This window comes from Haliaeetus albicilla, chromosome 3, assembly GCF_947461875.1.
Source record: "Haliaeetus albicilla chromosome 3, bHalAlb1.1, whole genome shotgun sequence".
NCBI classification, from domain to species: Eukaryota; Metazoa; Chordata; class Aves; order Accipitriformes; family Accipitridae; genus Haliaeetus; species Haliaeetus albicilla.
In genome coordinates, this window is record NC_091485.1 from 19,059,359 (window position 1) to 19,077,211 (window position 17,853).

Sequence of the window (17,853 nt, forward strand, 5' to 3'; positions counted from 1 at the left end):
TTGCTAGTGTATAGGTCTTCCATCGTCAAGTTGTTTGTACTGAGGTTTAATCAGAGTGCGGCCATGTGGGCTAGACAAAAACAACAGGGTCCTCGGTCTGGCTGAGTGAAAGGGATTCTTTGCCATCGATACTGACCATTCTTTTAACTCACTTTGCTGTTTTTTCTAGTGCTTTCTCTTTCTGTGTTGCCATTCACAACCATCTTAAATATTTCTGTTACAAGTCTCTACAGTACAGCTGCAGTCCAACTGATCTCTGTGGGGCGTCTGTAATACTTTTATCATAAAGGATGCACATTTTGTTGGTGTTCATATTTTATTGCAATGTATGCATTTCTTCTGTTTTAGACTACTTCAGATGTATAGCGAGCTACAGAAATGTTACCTTAAAGAAATCAAAACAAACCAGGAGCAAAGCGAAGCAATTAAAAATCTCACTGTAAGTAGAATTTGTAGGAGAAGGTATCAAATAGCCAAACATAAGCTCTTAGGGAGACTGAAAAGTAATTCTTAGGTTTGTAAAATGAGACCATGTTTTTCTTTTTGTACTCATTTTTGTTTCCCATGCCTTTGAGATAATGGAAAGTAGTCTGTAGTTCCCTTTGAAAGTGAACTCTGTCACTGGTATGTCTGCAGCTGAAAGCTGTTTCCTCTTCCCTTACTTTTTCCTTTACTCACCTGCTTACCCCTCCTTCCAGCTGTACATGCATCTTCCGACCTCTCTTGCACCAGCCCTGGTATTTTTCTGTATGTGTCATGAGCTGATTTATTTCAGAAATCCAGCAGTAAGGTAATCAAACAAAGGCAAATAGTCTTCTGTCAGGTAGCAAGATCTGTTGGCTTGCTGTGCAAAGAGACTAGTGTCATAACTGGAGCAAAGGTAGGGTTGTGTGGCCAGGAGTCGTTCAAGAAGCTTCAAGTAGGTATTGCCTCTTTAGGCATTGATCAAGCATTACAGCTGACCAGTCTAATTAATTTCCTCCAGGGAGTCTGGAACATGTGCTTTATTTTTTTGTAAACTAATATTCATTATGATTTGGATTATATGTACTTTTTCTTAAAAGTTGGCAATTGCTGCCATAAAAATATGCTTTATTGTGTGGAAAGGTTTAGTATCTTTGTGGATGTACATTTGTACTGTCTCATGAGCATGTGCTCAGTAGCAGATTTTTTTAAAAATGCTTTTGATGTATGCAAAACTTCACTTGATATATTTTTTCTCCTTTCAGACCCTTTGGGTGAATGTAGTTTTAAGTCAGCAATTAAAACCTCTAGGTTTGCATTCAGGATATGTTTCAAATTGTATTCAGATGAGCTGTGTTTGTTCTATGCATTTTAAAAAATGTTTAGTTTCTTGACAGATTAAAATTCATGAGCTGGAGCATAATCTTCGAGAGCAGAGGCAAAAAATTGAGCAACTGGAATGTAAAAAGGTTTCTTGGAAAACTAGTGCTGTTTCTGGAAAAAGAAGTCAAACCCCAGAGGGAGAAGTAACATCTCGCAGGGACGTTTCTAAAAAGAAGGAATCCTGTTGCATTAAATACTTAGGTAATGGTACAGTTAATTCTGATGATGTTCCTTCCAGTATGCCCATCAGAGAGGATGCGTTTCATTTCTGATCCAGTGGCACACTCCAGGTTATTTCTTCTACTTCAACCAGCAGTGTCTAAAATGTTTTTCATTTTTGAAAACCTATTATGTAAAAATGGCATCTCATAATCAATTCCTGTCTATGGATCCAGCCCTGCATTTGATTGTGATAAAAATAACTGTTTGCTGCTTTTCTCTTTTTCTGGAATTGCTATGTTGGTATAATCATGGGTGGGAGTGCATGGCTGTATTTAGTACTATTCATTCTAGCAAGATATATCTATGTAGATCTCTTAGTGATAATGTTTGCTGCTCCATTACACAAAAGAACCTGTTTTTAGCCTTAAAATGTGGGACAAACCCAGACAATACTTGTTTGAGCATGTTCTTCCTCGCATAAGTAAATTCACAAGTTAAGGTGCAATCCTGCGCCACTTCAAAGTATAAAAAAAGAGATTGAAGAGATCATATAATCTAGGCATAATTTGCAGGAAATGTGCTGTCAGCAAGGGCTAACGTGACCCTCTCGTAAGTTAGAAAAGGATAATCAAGGCTTGTGATGCATGTTTTCTGGATTTTAAAGTAAAATAATCCCACATTCAAAGTATCTGGCAGATTCAGATTACCCAATTGACAGATCCTGTAATCTTTCACAGTACCTGGGAGTGTGCTGGGCCAATTCTTAAGAATAAATCACTTTATGAAAAAGGTACTTTAAAAAGCTGAACCATAATTTTCTAATATCACAAAATGTAGGCAGCTCTTCAGCTGTAAGATGATTCATATGAGGGGGAGGTTGACTATAATGGTTGAAGTCTGTATTTTTTTTAATTTGAATATAGAGCTATTGTTGAAGGAGATTAAAAAGCTGAAGAAAGAAAACGAAAAGTTGTCTGCAGAAAGGAGAGCACTAAAAAATGAATTAGCTGGATTAGACAAGGTAATTTATTTTAGGACAAGTTTAAGAATAAGTGATTTTTGAAAAACTAACTTTTCTGCCTCAACTGAAATTTACCTTTAGACTGAACGTATGCTGTTGTCAAGCAAAATACATAAAAAATCAGTTTACAGCATTCTGAGAAAGAAATGGAAATGAATGACTCCTTGAGACATTAATGTCCTACAGTACTGCTTGGCTAAGGAAGAGGAATAATGCAATCTTAATTTTTTTTCTCTTATTTTCTTTTTTTTTTTTTTTTTTTTTTTTTTGTTTTAAACAGCTGTGGATTTTCTTGTAGATTTTTTTTTAAATGTTTGGGAAATTTGGTTTCTTTCATGAGAGATTATTTGTCTCAGTTTGTTATGAAGTTAAAATTGTAACTGCTGGTAACAGTCTTAATTCCTTCCAACAGACATTTGCAGAGATAATAAAAATATTTTTTTGAATGATCACTTCTATTGCTTCATGATGTCAGTGAGAGGAAAGCTATTTTCTCTTGAATTTAAACATATCAAAGTGATGCCACTGACAGAACTCTATGCTGAGGGAGGGCAGAGGGGAGGGCTTTGATGTTTTCATGATGGATTGATATGTGTAGAAAGTGAAAATGTGAAAATTTGGTAATTGAAATATGTGAGAAGATGAAGAGATGTTACCTAGCTATAGAGGACTTAGTTTAGTGTACTGACCTAGGATTTTATTTTCAGCAACAAAGTTAAGTTGTTTTTTTGCTTATTCTTCAAGTCTTGTGTTGGATTTTTTTTTTTTTTTTGAGAATCTCTTTCCTCATCTTGCAATCCTTTCTCACAAGCTAAATAATATTATGCTGGCTTTCATTACAGGTGTAACAGTAAAACATGGTGATAGTTCATTAGATGTGAAACTTGTAGAGTGTTGAGCCAGGGTGATTTCTGGATCCCCGTGCTTGGGAGGGAGTTAGGGACAACGCATGGCTGAAAGTTTCATCTTTCAGAACAGAAATATATAAATCTGAGGTTATGGCTTTTTATCAGTGACCCTTTTTTAGGTAGTTTTAAGTCACTGTATGTTATTTAAGATGTATGTAGCTGTTATTTTTTTAAAAAAAAAGTCAGAAGAATAGGCAGGAGAATATGTCAAGTAAAGATGGATATAAGTAGATACAGTGTTATTCTGGTAGATAGGACTTTCCAAGGTTGGTAAAAATTAAGGCCTGGGTGATTACACTCTGCTTGCTGTCCTTGTATTCCCAACAGCTTCTGACTTCACTTGCAAAGGATCCGAATTGCTCAATAGACTTGAGTTGCAGGACCTGAACAAAACATAGTTCCATTTAAGCTATGGGCCATCGATATTTTTACAGTTATATTTTTTACAGTTTATTTCTGTGAAGCTGAATTTATCTCGTAATTGAATTGGGTATAGCTAGAACTGCTTGTTAAGTTGTCCATTCTGGGATGGTATAATTATGAAAGGATCAATATGAGAGAGTGAAACCACATAGGCTGACATTAAATAAGTTCAACAGGACTTGTTTTTTATGGCTTTCTTATTGGACTGTCTCTTTACATTCTGTGTAGCCTTACATATTGCTCTTTTTCATTCACTTCTTTGTTGTACGTTGCTTTTATCTGAGCCAGTTGAACCTGTTGGATAGTGTTATCCATTTTAGGCTCTGTCAAGTTTAATGCATCATAAATCTTGTCCTTTTGAATATGAAAATCAAACTTTTTAATATAGTGTAGTCATAAATAATAGAGCTTATACTGAAATGTGACATTCATTAACAAAATGTAGTTGTACTAAGACTTCTAAATGAATAGTAGCAATTTACAAAGCAGTTAAGGTCTAAAAATATCAAATATCTTTCTAGGTGTAAATATGGTATCCATTTTCCCACCTTAAACTCTTTAGTATTGTTGTCTTCAAATGGTAACAGCATCCTCCTTAGTTTACTGTCCTCATCTCTCTCCTTGCTTGTTGTCCCTTTTTTTATAATCTTGCAACTTTCAGATCTTCAAAGTTAATGCTACTGGCTGACTTGAGCATGTATAGCTATATTTTTTGCACAGATGAGTTTGACATTATTCCCTTGTCATTTTGGACTGTCATTTTGTAGCTTTCTGATAAATGAACATTTTTTCCTTCTCTTAATTTATCTTTCCTATTATTAGCCTGTATTTCAGGCTCTGGCGTAACTTGAATTCTGCTTGCATTGTGGGTTCAGGGCAGAGTTTTAAATTATTACGTAAGGTTATAGTTAATTGCCGTATCTCGCTGTAGCTGTGTTTGCATAATGCAATCATATATTAATAAAAATACAAATATTAATGTAATAATATAATTAATAAAAATATAGAAGGTGTCTTTGAACTTGGAAACAACTGAAATGCTGACTAGCTCTTATTGAGAATGTCTTTGAAAGAAACTTTAAGGTGAATATTTTTGGGTTTTTCTAGGATTTTTTTGAAGAGATAGAAGATCTAAAGCGTGCTGTACAGGAATCTGTGAAACTGAATAATCAGTATGAAAAGTGCTTGAAGCAAATAAGTGTAATGTATGGACTTCCTTTTACAGCACATTTGTAACTACTGATTAATTTAATGGCAAGTAGATGTTCCACATATTTTTTTTATACTTACTGCAACATTTAAACCTACCATGGCTTATGTAGTACCACATTTTGATAATATTATGAATTCAATAATATGATCTCAGTATGACAAGCTGCTCTGAAATGTTTTTGTATTTTGTGCCTTTGATTTTTGTTTATATGGTTTTTAAATAAACTGTGGTCTGTATAACTTCAACTAAGTTTCAAAACCTCTCTCTTTCACACTTGTGAAATACATTCATTGCAGGAGTGGTTGTGGGTGTTTATGGGAATATGATAAAATCTTTGTATTTTAATTTGAAGAATTTCCCAATTTATCCTTTCCTGTAAACTGTATAAAATCAACGTAGGTGTGTAGATCTGGCAGCCTTTATGAATTTCAGTCCTAAGGATGTGCCAGTGCAGACAGAAATTAATTCTATCATTAAATTGTTACAAAGGGATTTATTAAAAGAAAAATGCTAAATCCCTGCTTGGAGTTTTTCTTTAATCATAATAATGTTAAAATTTGTGGATGAAGAAAGGATTTAGAGTTTAGAATTGGAAAGAGTATGTTCAGAAAGATGTGTCAGAGAGTTGTCTCTTGCAGTATCAAAACAAGAATTCATCAGAAGCTGTTATTTGATTTGAAGAGCTCTGGTATTTGAAGTGCTGAAAAGAAGCTGGAACGCAGAGTGTCACAGTTCACAATGTAGAAATGTCACATTGCTTCAGAGAGAGAGGGAGCTTGGCAAGAGACAACTCCCAGTTGCAAGTGTACCTTGCGGAAGCGAAACCTTGTGAGATTTGAACCTCAACTTGTTTGTAACTACATTTCACAAAAGTTTAACATAGTTACGTTATAGAACTATAGTTACATTATAGAACTATATTTGTCTGAAAGTTGTAAATCTGTACCTTTGTGACATTGTGATGGGAGAATTGAGTGAAAACTTTTATCATGAGGTTAGAAATACTAAGCTTGCTTATAAGGTAATACAGCTTCTTTAGCTTAATAAAAACACTTGCACGCTCTTTAGGGATAGGGCTAGGAGTAGGATGAGGACTAGGAGTAGGATTAGGACTCTTGTATTCCACTTTGTTTGTTAGGACAGTTTTATGTAGTTGTAAATTAATAAATAAATTGGCCTCAAAAGCGTATGAGGTGTTCAGAGTTACATATTCACTAAGTAAGAGAGGGTAAAGCTCCAGAGCTACTTGTTTCCTGGTCTGGCTATAGACCATTGTGTCAGGTTTCCCTTGTTTTGTTCTTGGCTCACTTGTAAATTAAAGCTGGATAATGTTCTGAACAGAGATGGAAAAGGGAAAGAGGAGTCATGCAAGTCTGTGTTGCCAGTAAACTTGATGGATGAAAATAGGAAGTATAGGATGTATGATCAAGTATTTTAAGTGCAAAAATGTATCTAATATTTGTTAGTAAGCAAAATAAACATGAATGCTGGAGAAGGAACACATCAAACTTCTTTGTTTGAGCACTAGTCACTTGAGCATTTTTTTTTTTTTCCACAGTTGTGGTATAAAGTTCTAATAGCATGTTTACTTTGGTGACATTAAATGAATCAGTAATTGTCCTCGTCCACAGGCTGGTTTTTAAATGTGTGCAGAATGGTTCTTAGATGAGGAAGAGTTCAAGGTTATTTTTCCCCTGCCTAAAGAGTGTATACATTGACCGAGTACAAAATTGTTGTGACTAGCAGAATTTTGCTGTTTGCCAGCTACTGAAGATCAGGGTTTTCCGTTATGGAGTGTGTTCCCTGCCCAAACGATTGAAAATAATGAATATGGTGAAAATATTGATCTTGCCTTTATGATGAGCTTTTAAAACTTTTAGAAATCAGTTTTGCATCAGGGCACTCCCATATATTTAGAACAAGAAACAGTGAGAAGTCTTTCAGTCTTTTCTCATAACTGAGGTCCTCAAGCTCTAGTAAGAAACCAGATTCTAGTCTAATCTTAATAATCAGCTGTGCAAGGAGGAGCAGTAGCGATGTAGTGTACAGTGACACGCTGAACCACAGCTCCATCTTGCAGTGTGTGTGCAGTCTGACAGCATTATTTTTGACCTTGTCATCACGTGTGAGAGGATGTCGGTGTCCGGTCCTTGGGTACCTGTATGTGAGGTTGGGATTACTACTGCATGGGTCTGGTTTCTGGTTAAACTGCTTGTACTTTGGGGTGCAGAGATGTGCAGCCACAGTCCTGAGCAAACAGTTCAGCTGGCAGGTGGCAGAGCGAGGGAGGCAGGGATTTCTGTCAGCCGGTAGTCTTTCAGCTCATTCTGCATCACTGACTTTCTGCTATTTGTTTTTTTCTTTCTTTTTTTTTTTTGTTTTTGTTTTTCCTTTCCTCTTTTCTTTTTTCTTTCACTATCAGGAAGGCTGGAAATGTAGGGTGCAGATGGGAGACCTCTGGCATCTTCCACATCTGTGGCATAACTCCCAAAATAGTACCAGCTAGCAGCAGAAGCGCTAGGACAGGGAATGTGTGTAGAAATGACTGGCTTTGTGGTTTTGATTGTGTCAGTTGCTGCTTGTGACTTTGGAAAATGGAAGTTTTGCCTTGAAGATATTTTTCTCTTCTACTAATTGCAGGTTTTGGTGGGTTTTTTTGCATTTGATAGGGTCCCTTTACTTCTGAAGATCTGATTTTTTTAAAATTTTTTTTTTTCCCCAGTGATCTGTAACATTGGCTTTTTGCTGCAGCTCTGTTGTTGTTTGGACAGCTTCCAAAGAAATTTGATGTGTGAAAAATAATGTAATGAAAAGCTTCTAGAGAATGCATAGATATCAATAGCAAAATGTCAGGTTTTATTTGTTTTAAGCTTTGTGTAGGTTGTGAACAAGAAGAGACCTAGAGTTTTTTGATTTTTAGGGGTTTTTTTTGTCATGCCTAATGCAAGTTAAAACAACTTATTGGCATTTTCTGTTCAAATTAGTACTTTTTTTGTTGGAAGAGGAGACTATTTAGGACTACTGAAGTCTACTTCCAAATTTTGGGGTAGGTGCAGTTTGTGCAGGATAAGGCCATATGAATGTGTGTGCTTAGTTAAGAATTTACCTGTTTTTTGTCCTTGTTTCTGTGTCTGTTGAACAGACATTTCTGCTTTAATCTTGCCTTGTTGTGAGATGTACAAACAAGATCTTGTTGATTTTTATTGCTAGTTAAAAGTGCAGATGGGATTAATATTAAATAAGTTAATCAGCCTTTATGTGTAGTTCCTCTGTGTTGTGAAATTGTGACATCTGACCAGTGGCTTTTTCCTGCTAAATTAAGTTTAGATAGAACTGAATTGGATGCAATTAAATATTAGTCATACTAATGTTAAATAATGCATATTAGAAATGTTACATGATGCAGACTAATGGTTCTTTGTTTTGAATAAGTACTTTGTAGTGGTGATATGGGAAGCTCGTGTTTGAAAATAAGTGGCTATTACCAAATAGAGATTTTGGTTGGAAGAATAAGATAATAATCGCATGTCAGTTTTTGATTTACATGAAACATCAATCAAATGGGCTAGGGCATAGGGCAGTAAAGCAATTTAAGTTTTGTTCTGTGTTCTGCTTGTAACTGAGACCAGATTTTAGAAAAGATCTGCTAATTTTGTGTGGTTCTGTAATTTTGTCCTAGTGTTCCTAATGTTTAGGGTCTAAATATTTGAAGGTACTGAGTATTCACGGTTCTAATCAGATTTAGTTAATTCAAATGAACATTGGCTGCTAATCGCTGTCTGAGTACTGTGTTCAGTAATTGCTAACATCCTGGATATCAGTCCTATGTTAGAATTTTTCTATCGTGGAAAGCAAAATTGCAATCCCATTCTTGGGTGGGGGACAAGACTTTGTGGATTTCTCTAGAAGTTTGTTCATGAGCATGTGAAGTAACATCTTTATAGCTCTTTATAGTCTCCTGGAGCCCCTTTTACTCTGACCATGCTACACTGTTTACCTTTAAAAAGTGGGTGTTTCAGACATGCAGTACTCTTCAGACTGAAACCGTGAGAGGTTGCGTGTGGAATCTGAGTGATCTTACTTGAAAGTAAGGGCTAGTATCTCTGTCCTCGCAGGTGGGATACTTGTTTCTTGTGGGCACTTACACTGGAAAGTGTTTCTGCCAAGGACTGTAGGACAAACAGAACTGTGAAAGTGTGGGTATTTCCTCCTTATACCAGGAATAATGCGTTTCTGTTAAATGCCTGTAAACAAGTGAAGCAATCAATGAGCCCTGTTAAAATTGTGGCTTATCAGAGTGAAGACGTTTGTTTTGGATAAGCCTTTAAAATGGCATAAAATAATATTGTAGTTTCAAAATGGGTACATTCCCTGTTTGGGTTACAAACTATCCAAGGTGGAAGAAATCAGTAAATACAGTAAGCTTAGCTTCATTTTCCCACATTTCTCTTCAGCTCTAGTGTAGTTTCTGTTTTTGAGGCTTAGATGTTTCTTGATTTTTTTCCCCTTGTTAGAAATGAAGCAGTGTTAGTTAATTAGTCATGTATTTGTGCCTGTCTTCCTGGAAAGCTCTAGTGAACTTGTTCTGGGATAGTAAGTTGTGTGTCGTTCTTAGAGATTATTACAATGATCCGTATTAAAGGTAGTAATTGCATTGATTTGGCATAGTCATGTTATGTGACTTCTGCCAGAAAGTGGTTGCACGTGGCATTGCAGTGGCCAGGATGATATGGATTCTAATGTGTTTTTTTTTTTCTGCTGTTCAAGCTAAGCTCTGTCTTTATCTACCTTTGACCCCTACTCATAGTGTTTTCACTGTATAGTTTTAAAAAAACTCATTATGCACTAAGATCCTGGCTGGCTTTAAACTGGTTGCCTTGGTCCTGGTAGGAGAGAGTACAGTTCTGTGCTCAGCAGCATGGCCGTCTGCGTACTAGAAGAGCAACTTTGCTTTTTAGGTCAATTATGTATTTCCAAATCTTTTGGGATTTGTAGGCCTTATGTGGTAGCTTTTCACAGAGCATGCTGGCTTAATGACTATTCTATTTTGTATTATTTTCTCCACAGGGATTTTTTACTGATACGAAGCCCAATGTGATCCTTTGAACTAGCCCCTACGGTTTTCACCTGAGAGAGGAGAACTGAGCCACTGGGAGAGAGTCTTATGCTGGTACTGCAATGCTGAGTTCTAGCTCGACCACTGTGAATAATCTTCCTTTGAAGAAGAGGCTCTGTTTCCTGCTGAAACTTGTGTGCTTTGTCAGCTCAGTGTTAATATTTTGTGAATTTTTAATTTATTATGTGGTAATTTTTCAATGTCGGTGGCCAGAAGTGAAAGGTGGAGCTCACATGAGTAAAAAAGAGACTTCAGCTTCAGTCCTAAAGGCCATAATTTTAGCTGATACTCACCTACTTGGTGAAATCAAAGGACATTGGCTGGATAAGCTAAGAAGGTAATAATTAAATTTTTTAAATAATCTCTATCCTGGTTTTAGAGTTTTTAATAGTAGCTAATGGGACAGATGTTGAAAACCAATGTTGTGGTACTTGTAAGAAGCGTGCATGCTGCCTCTGACTTGCCTGTTTGGATCTGTGCTGGATAATAAACCAGTGTTGAAAGGTTAATGAATGGGACTTACTGAGGTGGTGCAGTCTTGAATGTTCAGGTGGTATGTGGGTGTAGATGCCTGAGCATTTTCAGTGGGTCAGATAGTCTTTTCCAGTATGTAACTATTTTATAAAATGCCTTAAAAATGAGCCAGATAACTCTGATGTCCCAACAGTTAATACCTTTAATTGCAGAGATAAGGAAGCTGGTAGAAATTTGTCTCTGTAGTAGAAGAATTGGAGGCAAAATCACATTTAAAAACAAAGATAATCTAATCCTACGTCTACAAAACTATGTTTCTGTTAGTCCAAAAGAAGAAAAAGCAGAATTCTGAAAATACAGTACTAATTCTATTGTGATATGAACATTATAAACTTTTGCTGCAGAAACAGTAGCATAGTAAAACGTGCAGTAATTCACTGTTCTGATTAATTGCTGTTTATTGGAATTGTAATGAAAAATATCCAAGTTGGTGTTACTTCTTGCATGACTTGGTCCTGGTTGTATTGTGGTGGAATTACCCACCAGGTAAGATGCACCTACTGTACTGAAACCTTATTTCTAACTATTTAAGTTGAATTTCATATTGGCACTTTCAGTGTGTAGGAGCCATCTTCTCATTCCTGCCAGGCTGTTTTTGTGTATTCAGAGGTGAGGATCCAGAAGTTGGGCAGTGGTGACTGGGTCTGTATTTTCCCTTCAGGGAATGGCAAATGGAGAGATCTTTCCAAACTGCGTTATGGTTACTGCAACCAGATATTGTTTTTATTCTGGGAGATGTCTTTGATGAAGGAAAATGGAGCTTACCTCAGGTATGACATCAACAGCTCTCTTATTTCAAAAAATGAGGATTTCTTGAAGGAAATGGATGACAGAAGAAAGCAGACTAGGTATGCAAGGCTTTGTTTAATATTACTACAGTTGTCCTACTGGTAGAAGTTTCTTTTGTGATTCTCCTTCATATTTGATAGTATCTTGACACTTTTGCCCCTCATATAAAACTTAGAAAATGTAAACATCTCAGTGTATGCTTCTGTATTATATACTTGTGGGTTGACCCTGGCTGGAGGCCAGGTGCCCACCAAAGCCACTCTATCACTGCCCTTCTCAGCTGGACAGGGGAGAGAAATTATATCAAAAGACTTGTGGGTTGAGATAAGGACAGGGAGATCACTCAGCAACTACTGTCATGGGCAAAACAGACTCAACTTGGGGAAATTAATTTATTACCAGTCAAATCAGAGTAGGATAATAAGAAATAAAACCAAATCTTGAAAATGCTTTCGCTCCACCCCCCCCTATTCCCAGGCTCAGTTTCACTCCTGATTTTCTCCACCTCCTCCTTGCCAGCAGCGCAGGGGGATGCGAAATGGGGGTTGGGGTGAGTTCATCAGACATTGTCTCTACTGCTCCTTCTTCCTCAGGGGCAGGACTCCTCACTCTTCCCCTGCTCCAGCATGGGGTCCCTCTCAGGGGAGACAGTCCTCCATGAACTTCTCCAACGCGAGTCCTTCCCATGGGCTGCAGTTCTTCACAAACTGCTCCTGCGTGGGTCCCTTCCACGGGCTGCAGTCCTTCAGGCACAGACTGCTCCAGCGTGGGTCCCCCGCAGGGTCACAAGTCCTGCCAGAAAACCTGTTCTGGCGTGGGCTCCTCTCTCCACGAGGCCACAGGTCCTGCCAGGAGCCTGCTCCAGCACAGGCTTCCCACGGGGTCACAGCCTCCTTCGGGAACCCTCCTGCTCCCCAGGCTGCAGGTGGATATCTGCTCCACCGTGGACCTCCATGGGCTGCAGCGGGACAGCCTGCCTCACCATGGTCTTCCCCACGGGCTGCAGGGGAATCTCTGCTCTGGTGCCTGGAGCACCTCCTCCCCCTCCTTCTTCACTGACCTGGGGGTCTGCAGGGCTGTTTCTCTTACATGTTCTCCTCTCTGTGGCTGGTGTTGCGCAGCACCTTTTTACACTTCATAAATCTGTTCTCCCAGAGGTGCTACCGCTGTCACTGATGGGCTCAGCCTTGGCCAGCGGTGGGTCTGTCTTGGAGCCGGCTGGCGCTGGCTCTGTTAGACATGGGGAAGCTTCCAGCAGCTTCTCACAGAAGCCACCCCTGTAGCCCCCCTGCTACCAAAACCTTGCCATGCAAACCCAATACAATACTAGTGGATCTCTTTGATACTGTTGAACAGCATTAATTTCTCCATTTGTTTTTTCATGCAGGCATGGGCAGATGATGTCAGGAGATTTCGGAAAATGTTTAAGTGTCCAGTTTCTACTGAGCTAGTGGTTATTGTGGGGAATCATGACATTGGATTTCATTATGAGTAAGTCTTGTCAGTGAAAGGAGTACACAAGTGCCAAGAACGAAACGTCAGCATGCATACAGTAACTGGTTTTGTGTCTGAGCGACCTCTTGTGTGGTTACACAGAAAGCTTTTGATCATAACCAAATTAGAAGGGATTGTAATTTAGAGAAAGACCTTAAAAGGTATCCATCTGTGCACAATGCACTCTAGGAATAAATTTTAGAACAGGTTTCAGGCTACTTTTACGCTTCTCTGAGCATATGTGAAGTTGTTCAGAGCTGGTCTTTCTGCATTGGCAGAGAAACCTCAAAGCTGCTTTTCCTTGTGTTGGGCCTCCTTGTCTGAGAAGTGTTTAGTCTGAGCATATTCTCTTTCCTGTTATCTCAGCATGGAAGAGTGTAAGTGCGTGCCCTGGCTCTGCTGTACCTCTATAGGACAGCTGTGCTTACACTGATGGGACTGGGACAGAGTACACAATGGGTGTCAGAGCGTCCCTGTGAGTTTGCTGAATGAATACATGATCTAGATAATGGAGCAGCAAGCTGCACGAAGGGTCTACAACTGTAAAGCAACTGTGTCGGATGATTTACAATGCCAATTTCTTACCTCAGTTGTATTTTTGCTCTGTGACACAGAATGACCACTTACAAGGTAAATCGATTTGAAAAGGTTTTCAACTTTACTTCAGGAAAGCTGATAACGCGGAAAGGAATAAAGTGAGTATATTTAATTTTTTTCCATGTTTAGAGTAGTGATTACTGAGCTAGCAGACCAGAGCGATGAAAACTGAGAACTGGGAGTGGATTTTGTAATGAAATAGTATTGGGAATGCTTAACTTAGAGCCCCCCCCCCCCCCTTTTTTTTTAACTTTGTATCTAGCTTATATGTTAAACACAAAACACTTTGTACAAACCTGTAGTTTGATGTGGAGGGGAAGCTGTACTTTGAGCTAGGTAAATTGTAACAATATTTCCTTTTAAATGGAAAAGTACTGTGGAGTCAGAATCAAATTCTCTGGTTTGCCTTTTTTACTTCCTTGCAGCTGGTAATGACCCATGGCTGTAAACGTAACACAAGAATTGGATTCAGTAAAGAAACACAAACAAACCCCCTCTGTGCTTACAAGTTAAGAGTTTCATTAATTTTAATAACTTCTTTAGTCTGCAGAACTTAACTCATGTTTGAGGAATTTGGGAACATAGCAGTTGCTTGTCCACAGTTTTTCCACAGGGTGGAGTAATAACGCACAAGCTGGTTTTGGCTTAGAGCAGTCCTTGTTACAGAGCTTGTTCTCATAGTTGTGTGTCTGTGGCTGCAGTTGTCTGCCGTGTGGCCTTTTCGTTACTTTTAGATACCATGCAGGAACCCAATGAGGGAAAGCAATAGTGGGTTTGTGGAAGGCATTTGTCTTTAAACCTCAGATATATGAAGGGAAGACCCGTTGCTGCTCTGCATTTGGTATCTATGCCACCAGGTTACAATCACTCATGTAAATGTAGGATTCAAAACCTACAGGTTTACACTGGTTCTCTTAAGCAAACATTAAAAATATTCTGAACAGGTCTAGAAATTCGTCCTTTTTTAGGAAGATCTATAAGCTTCATGAATGCTCAGTATAATGCTATTGTTTATCATGCAGATGTGGGGTCCTCTAGATACGTATTGCAGCCATTTTAAAAGATAAGTTATTCAGGAATATCTCCATGTCCCCTCTGGTAAAACAGCACAGCAGAATTCTTGCATATGGTTGCAGATTATATGTTCAGTATCATACTCATTAACTGAAATAAGCTGCATTATTAATGAAATGTTCATAGATGAACTATTTTACAACAAATCTGTGGTATAAAAGCAGCTTAATTTGCTAAAAGAGAATTACATTTTGGTGAGTTTTGACCAGTGTCTCTTAAGTGGAGGGATTCAGCTTATTTATGTCTGTAAAATATGCTGAATTGAACTGGGAATGTATCTCAAGTCCTGAATGAGTGACTAAACAGGTATGAATCTTGTGGCCGAAGTTCAAAGGTGATTTGAAATCTACAGGGAAATCTTTTTCTTTTACAAATAAAATCCTGTTTTCTGTATGAGACTGCAAAGTATGAAACTAAGTTTGTTCAGGGTAGCCAGCCAAATGCAGTGCTGTTTTGCTTTTCAGTAGTTCTGAGGAAATCAAATGTCTAAAATTACATCTCTGAAGTCTAAAACGTGTGTGGGGAGAGAAGCAAGTTCTCCTTTCCCTCAGAATTCAGCTCAGTGGGCTTCCAACGTTCCACTAGAATACCACCACTTCAGTATCCATTATAATATAAAAAATCTTTAAGTGTAAATATGAAGCACAGCATACAGTATATTGTGCAGCCTAATTAACAACTGCTTATAAAGCAGCCTATGAGGTAAGGAAATGGCTACAGTATGGATACTCCAAAGAGAATTTATAGCATGTGATTTTGGAAGCCGTTATGTTCTGCTGTCTTGTTGAGCTGTGTCCAGCTCTGGAACACTTGCGTTGTATGTGTGCATGAATAGCAAATGCTTTCCTGTCCTCCCCACTTCCCTTCTCTTTGCCCACTCCCTGGTATTTTCCAGCTTTGTCCTAGTAAACAGCGTAGCCATGGAAGGTGATGGCTGTGCTGTCTGCCGTACCTCAGAGGCAAAGCTTGTGGCGCTTTCTCACAAACTGAACTGCTCCCAGCAGGTAAGAGTTTATTAAAGATCTGATCATAGCCGGAACTCAGCTGCTGCAACAGGAATACTGATACTGCAGCAATAGTCAGGCTATAACTAAGACTCTCCTGAAAAAAAGCTGCTTCCAATTCATATTGTAATTTGTTGTTAGCAAATCTTTCTTTTGTCTCATTTGCCTCTTACCATTTTTACTTAACTATTAACTGTGTTGCTTTGCATTAATGGTGTTAACTTCCTTGTCAGTGCTGCCAACAAACAGAGGTTGTCATTTCCTCTGTTCTGAGGAATGGCAGTTCTGTAACCCTCCCTTTGACTGACTTAAGATACTACATAATCCCTGCATTTATATTTATGCATATTGTTCTGTTTTATATCCTTCAAGCTAGCCTATTCTTATAGTTTTCTGATTCTACTGGAGTCCTGTCTTGATAGCCTAGTAAAGTTTTAATTGTAGTATTTTTTCATCAAATACAGTTGCTTCTTGCATTTCATTCCTCTTCCCTTTTTCATAGGCTGAGTGGATGCACAGTAGGCAGCATGATTGACTGGGTTGGCAGTCAATCAGGAAAGCAGCTCCCAGTAGAAAAATTGCCAGACTCTGCTGTCTCTCTTGGGCTGCCCTCAATCTTTTTTGCCTTGTTTGTGCAGTGAGATTCTGCTGTTGCTTTCTGCATCCAGAAAGAGTGCAACCATATTTACAGCATATACAGCAAGGGGAATTAAAGCATTTCCCCTTCCATCCACAGTAGAGGCTCTTAGAAGTTTATACAGTGGACAGTATTTAAACACTACTCTGAGCTGATACTGCTTTTTGTAACACCCCCCCCCCCCCCAAACCCCTGAAAACCTGGCTATTGTTTACTTCCCTTCCCCACCCCTATGGTGCTGACAAAATGTATGGATTGATTTTATTCACAGAAACCAAATCATTCCAACAAAAGATGCAGTGATGTGGAAAAGCTTCCAGCTTCAGAACCCATCCTTTTACAGGTGTGTTGGAGATGGGGTGAGGCAACATGTTGACGTTTCTAGTGTATTTATTACTGTTCCAGAAAGGCTGGATTGTTAACAACTGATTCTTGCTTTGAATTTATCCCAGCATTACCCTCTCTATCGGAAAAGTGATGCTGAATGCAGTGGAGAAGATTCTGCTCCTCCAGGGGAGAAGAACATCCCATTTAAAGAGAAGTATGATGTATTGTCACAGGAAGCATCACAAAAGGTTTGATATACTAGGAACTTGAGTATCAGTGGGTGGGTAGGAGGGGGATATGGGTGTAGATCTATCTAGATTAAGAAATTTTGGAAAGGGTGTTAGCTGACACAAACAGACCACAGCTACTCCCGCTTTAACAAGGCCTTTGAGAGGCTGCTTGTTAGAGCTGTTTCCCTGAGGATCATCAGGATCGTGGCCTTGATTCTGCTGGGTGTCCCAGGTACAGGCTGTAAGTCCCACTGCTCTTAAGCTTGCTGCAGTGCTGTTACCTCCAGTTTAGCATTTTGTGCTTTATATACTCTGTAGATTATTGACAAACCTAGTAGAAAGCCACTCTTTTCCAATGCTTCGAAAGCACAGCTTCTGCTGAATTAGTACCGACAAGAAAATGTAAAGTCAAAGTATTCCCTAAAAATCTAATGGTCAGTATTTGTTTCCTTCTGCATAAATGTCTTCACTCAAGATTGGCAGTGCAAGATTCTCCCTTAGAGAAGAAAATGACATTGCTTTACTAAAACCAAGGTTCTTCTCTTTGTGATGTCATCTTCTCTTTGTGATGTCAACAGCGTGCTATTACCTTTGTTATTCTGATCTGTATGGCCAAAAAAAAACCCCCGGCCAGTATTTGGGATGAGGGCCAAATGGGTATGATTAATATTACAATATCAGCACATCTTACTGCAAAACAGGTTTACACAAAACACTTTGTAAGAATATTAGAATTGCTATAACTTCATTCTGTTAGGAGGAAAAAAAAAGGGTTTTAAGCTCAATTTCTTTTTAGTTATGACTTAACTTTTGTGCTTTACTGTTTTGTGTTCTAGCTGTTATGGTGGTTTCATCCCCGTTTGATTCTCAGTGGGCATACACATAGTGCTTGTGAAGTGCTGCATGCAGGGAAAATTCCAGAAATCAGCGTCCCGTCATTCAGTTGGAGGAATAGAAACAATCCTAGTTTCATCATG

At 38.5% G+C, this 17,853-nt stretch overlaps 1 protein-coding gene across 7 annotated transcripts in view; it reads left to right on the forward strand.

Moving 5' to 3' along the window:
- MPPE1 (metallophosphoesterase 1) overlaps positions 1–17,853 on the forward strand; it is a 34,307-nt gene that overhangs the window by 12,929 nt on the left and 3,525 nt on the right. For 4 of the 7 annotated variants that reach the window (XM_069778952.1, XM_069778955.1, XM_069778953.1 and 1 more), the window contains 8 exons: positions 10,142–10,527; positions 11,386–11,494; positions 12,901–13,004; positions 13,622–13,702; positions 15,574–15,682; positions 16,591–16,662; positions 16,772–16,894; positions 17,713–17,853. In XM_069778952.1, the coding sequence (XP_069635053.1) occupies positions 10,253–10,527; positions 11,386–11,494; positions 12,901–13,004; positions 13,622–13,702; positions 15,574–15,682; positions 16,591–16,662; positions 16,772–16,894; positions 17,713–17,853 (1,014 nt within the window). In that variant the 5' untranslated portion in view covers positions 10,142–10,252. Of the gene's footprint in view, positions 1–2,432; positions 2,531–4,968; positions 5,116–10,141; positions 10,528–11,385; positions 11,495–12,900; positions 13,005–13,621; positions 13,703–15,573; positions 15,683–16,590; positions 16,663–16,771; positions 16,895–17,712 lie in introns of those variants that run through there. The other 3 variants (XM_069778957.1, XM_069778951.1, XM_069778954.1) reach the window with 2 other exon arrangements.